This window comes from Raphanus sativus, unplaced genomic scaffold, assembly GCF_000801105.2.
Source record: "Raphanus sativus cultivar WK10039 unplaced genomic scaffold, ASM80110v3 Scaffold4291, whole genome shotgun sequence".
In the NCBI taxonomy this organism is placed as follows: Eukaryota; Viridiplantae; Streptophyta; class Magnoliopsida; order Brassicales; family Brassicaceae; genus Raphanus; species Raphanus sativus.
The window spans coordinates 2,236-7,347 of record NW_026619593.1 but is presented as its reverse complement, the minus strand read 5'-3'; the positions used below and the strand labels follow the sequence as shown (position 1 = coordinate 7,347).

General features: G+C 43.7%; 1 protein-coding gene across 1 annotated transcript; it reads left to right on the top strand.

The window, feature by feature from the left end:
* The first annotated feature begins 871 nt into the window (after positions 1-871).
* LOC130507295 (meiosis-specific protein ASY2-like) lies at positions 872-3,354 on the top strand. Its single transcript, XM_057002005.1, has 4 exons — positions 872-1,574; positions 1,650-1,823; positions 1,906-2,432; positions 2,509-3,354. Exons 1-4 carry the CDS (start codon positions 872-874, stop codon positions 3,352-3,354), a joined length of 2,250 nt encoding a protein of 749 aa, XP_056857985.1.
* The last annotated feature ends 1,758 nt before the right edge of the window (positions 3,355-5,112 follow it).

Genomic DNA, 5,112 nt, shown 5'->3' with positions numbered 1-5,112 from the left:
TGAATTAGATTTGTATTGATAATGTGATAGAAGAATGGTTACAAGAAGATGTATCTCTCGATCAATATAAAGATTACAAGAGTATTGTGATAAGAATGTTCTGGTGAATGTTGAGTAAAAATATGAGTTGGATCGGATCCTCTTCTTAGTCTTCGACTCTCTCCTTTTATAGCCTTGGACTTCTCTAAGTTGTCTCCAACTGACCTCCGGGATTTTCTCCACTTGAGATGGAATCCGCAACAGCTTCCCCTTGACCGGGTCCTGCGCTTCTTCTTGTTGTGACGTGAGCTTCCTCTTCGTCGTGACCTCCTTAGTTAGAGTCCTTAGCTTTCAGCCTCCGGCCCTTTTTAGGCATTGAGCCTGCGATGGGCCTGTCCCGGCCCATTACCATCTTTTATTATTTGGAGATCAGCTACCGGGCCATATTCGGGCCCAACAGTTGCCCCCAGCTCTCGAGATTAGGTATCGTTATTCTCGGGAGCTAAACTTAGCCGCCCAAGCTAGATTCTCTTGTTGAGATCATGATTACTAGCTATCTCAACCATATTTACTTTTATCTGATCGAACGGCTGTAAATTTCTTTTGATTAAAGCGAGTTTGAAATTTGATTTCCGGTTTTCGAGATGTGACAAGATATAAAGCAGCTAACATTAACTGCCGCTGTCCATATTCTCCACGCCTCCACTCGGTTTCCAAGGTAACTTCTCCTCCACCCCTTTATTTTATTACGCTTTTTTACTTTACTTTCATCCTTCGATTCACCATTGATCCTCTGCGAATTTCTTAAAATCCTTAGTTTCTAAGAGATCTAGTTAGCTTATTCCACCTTTTCCCCTCTCAATCCTTTCGATTCCCCTCACCCCTCTTTTTAATGGACCCTCCGAAAGAAGGTTCCGGCGAGACCGGAATCTCTGCCCCCGGGAAGCGTTTAATGAAGGTTAAGCAAGAGATTGGTGAGAAAATGAAAAGAGACAAGAAGGAAGTCAAGGACTCAATCGCGGGAAGGGTCTCCAAGCGGGTGAAGAAGAAGGAAGTTTCTGGCGGGAGCACCTCTCCGGGCCCTCACTCGCCTTCCTCACTAAAGATTCAGGAGGTCGTTAACCTCATGGTTCAAGCTCATGGCCAAAAGGAGTTGGCCAGGGTTTGTTCCTCCGACGAAACTCCCGAAACAGCCCCGGAAGGTTGGTTTTGCATTCACGAGAAGTATAACTCTAAATGCCACCTCCGGTTTCCGCTTCCGGATCTCCTGTTAGACCTTCTTGATCATTATCAACTAGCCCTCTCTCAACTCTGTCCCTCGGTGATCCGAGTGATAAATGGTTTCATTACAGAAGCTAAGGAGGAAGGAGTCGCCGTTGGACTGACCGAACTGATGAGCCTCTACACGATCAAGGAGAGCTCTAGTAAGGACGGTGGCAGTGGTACCTACTACCTTCCTTGCCGTCCTAGGCTTGGACTTTTTAAATCCTCCGGTAGTGATGATGACTGGAGGAAAAAATACTTTTATGTCAAGATTGATCCCTCCACAGTCCCTTTGGGTCGTGCTCTCTCGGTTATTTGGTCCGATATATCTGGTTAGGATTTTTTAGGAATGTGTCTTGCTTATTTATAATCATCATTACTTGCTGAATCCTTGATTTCATATGCAGATATCGAGGATCCTCCTAAGCTTTCTGATAAGCTGTCTAGAGCTCTCTTTCGAAAGTTGCATCAGAGTCCCAATACTTGGGCGTCTTTCACCGTCTCTCGTATTGGATCAGCTAGGTTCCCGGATCGATACAACGCTAAGTTCCTTGACCCGATTCCTGCTGAAGATTTAGAAGGTGATTTTCGGATTCTGCTTATTTGTTTTTGATTTCTAGGTTTGCCTTCAGAGATAACTTAAAAAGCTTTCCATTGTTTTAGTTTCTGAAGGTCCTTTCGTGGTAGATCTTTCGACTGGAGCTAGTACTTCCGAAACCGAAAAGACTCAAGCTCCCAAGATGAGGCCTTCTTTCCGTTCCCGGAATAAACCTGCTGCAGCTGCCAGTGCTTCGCGATGCAGCGATAAGACCCAAAGAGGAGCCTTCCTTAGCTCGCTGAAAGAGGTCCTTGATGATGGGTCCTCTGTTCCTGCTAAGGATGTTAGTCCAGTTGAGCCTAGAGCTCAAGATATTGTTCCTGGTGTTGAGGTTCCAACAGCTGAAGCTAACCCTCAAGCTGCTAGAGGCCCTCTTGAGGTCGAACCTCCGAGAAACAAGAGGTCTCGGACCGATTTGGGAGATACCGTGGGTTGGAACTTCTCCCATTCTAAGCCGGGATCGATATTGGATGACCCTTGGGGTTTGGCAACCATCATGAGGCATATGAAGATGGTGGGGTGCTCCATGCCTTCAATCAATGGTATGACCAACAAAGAAGAGTACGTTGAGATAGCTCACCATGTGGGTCAAGTACGTAGTCTTGTTTTTTCCTGGTTCGCTATCAATCAAAAAAATTTTTTTTATCATATGCATTTTTTTGTTATAGCTAGCTGGAGCCATCAACAGGGCTCAGCTGAGGTTCGAAGAGACCATACATGGTGCTCCTAGCGCTGGAGACTTAGCTCAGGCCACTGAGTTGTTCAAGACTACCAAGATGGAGCTTGACCTGGCTCGTGCTCGAGTTTCTGAGCTTGAAGCTGAGGTCGGGAGGCTCGGTTCGAAGGCTGATACTCAGCAAGGGAAGATCGAAAGTCAGGCTATCGATATTCGGGTGAAGAATAGGAAGATCAATGAGTTAGATGCTGCTCGCAGGATAGCTGAGCATCAGGTTCAAGAGTTGATCGTCTCATCTCAGGTTAGCCAACAGAACAAAGAGGCTGAAGTTAAGCTAGCTGTCAGGAAAGGTAAGAAGGAGGTGGCTGAAGCCTACAACAAGATCCTGATCTCCGTGAAGGAGAAGTTTGTCAAGAAGAAGGAAGAGACCGATGCTCTGATCTATGCTCAGGAGCTTCAGGCAAACACCGAGCTTCTGAAGGACCTATTGTCTAAGGAAATTGAGAATGCTGAAGAGGAGTATCACCGTTTGATGGTTTTGATCCCGGATGCTGGTGCTGCATGTGAGAAAGCTCAAGTTTCTGATTTCTCAGTTAGCAAGCTCCCCATTCCTCAATTCTCCGAGAGCTCAGGTATTTTCGAGATCAATATGTTTAATCCGACGTTTCCTGGGGAATATGGTTCTAACTTGGGTTCGGTATCTCCTGATTTAGTTCCAGTTGAGACAACCCCGGGAGGTGTCGAGCAGGATGTTGAAGTAGAGGTTCCTGTCAAGGGGAATGACCCTATCGAGGAGGATAAGGATGATGAAGCTGATCCTGGATCCAAAGAAGGTTAAGAGCCGGTGCTCTTCATGTTCTAAAACTTTTGCCCAATGGGCTTCTTTATCCTTCGTTTTCAAGACTTATGGCCTGAGGAGGTCTTTAAACCTTTATCTGTTTGTACTTTGAATCCTTGTTAGCCTGGGGAGGCTTTTAAACCCTTGTTTTAATTTCAAACTTGGTTTTCGTTTCATTTTGAGTTTTTGGCTTTTAGTCGTGAAATATGACAACTTGATCATAATCGAATCTTATGATAAGTCTGGAAGACTTTGGTCGTTTTTAGTTCCTTAAGAGGAATTCTTAGAGTATCGGGACTAGCTTAGGATTTTTAGGAACCTAAGTTTAATCTGGACACCTTAGGCGGGGGTTCTTGGGAACCTGAACCTGTTTGTGGGATTTTAAGACCCGTTGAGACTTGCTTAGGATTTTAAGACCTTTGTGATTTGATGAGGATTTTAAGACCTCGGAGATTTGATAAGGATTTTAAGACCTTGGAGATTTGGTAAGGATTTTAAGACCTTAGAGATTTGGTAAGTGATATTCGTGTTCACGCACACCAATTAACCTAATGTGCACACTACCACAATCGAATGGTATGTCGATGTAGCACTTTTAGGATCGAATCCACAGAGACCAACTCTTACACTTTATTTCTATGGGATCAAAATTAAGCTAAGAAAAGATGGGGTTTTTGATTTGGTTGTAACGTGCAAAGCAGCAAATAAAATAATGTAAATGTGAATTCAGATTAAAGAGAAGCCAGCCTAGGGTTACTTCATCGGGTGTCAATACTTGTGAGCCAAACAATTATTCAAGTGCTAATAAGAACAGTCTAGAACTCGGATCACTCAAGTAGAACAGCCCACTATCGTGGTACTGCTCCCTATGCTGATCGATCTCACCGTCTAACTGTCGTTGAGGTGAGAAGCGATCGCAAGCAATAGAGATCAAGTCCGATAGGTTCACAAAACACCCTAATATCTACTTTCGCTGATTAGGGATGCAATGCTCATTCAAAACAGATCTAGCAACCTATTACACGGTTAATGAACAGGTTAAACCTATGATCTAAATTAAGCGGCCAGTTTAATGCAAGCAATAAGAACAGTTATGAATGAAGACAATCAAGTGATTCACTTATCTATGTTTAGCTCACGAAATCAACACCCTAGAACCCTAGACAAGCTAGCCGACTACTCAGCCATGAACAGAGAAAACACAGAGTTCATAGATGAATAATACTGCATAAATATAACAGAAACAAAGAGAGGGTTCAGGATGATCTTCTCTAAAACGAGAGAGAGAGAGATCCTTCTCCCTTTACAAGGTATGAAATCACAAAGTAAAAAGCTCTAGAGTCTGTTTCTCTATGAAAAGTAGCGTAGAATCATGTAGAAAAATAGAAAAAGAAGTTATATCAAAAGCCACAGGCGGCCAGAGAGAAAAAGAGGATAATTAGGGCAAATCCCGAGATGTTGTATTTTCCTTATTCGTCGGGAACAATCGCGGGATCACTCCGTCTGCTTGTTCCGCTTGATCGGGAACAGTCATCAGACTGTTCTGCGTGAAAATCACCAAACTGCACTGTTTTCTGCTTCTTTTGTTCTAGCAGGTCCATCTCCCATCCAGTGCAACTCCAGACCTGTAATGACTCGAAAAGGACTAGAAAGACTCGATAAAGACTTGAAAACCAATTAGAAAACATATATACAATGATGTATAAAACACCATATATCAATTCCCCCAGACTTAGATCCTTGTTTGTCCTCGAACAA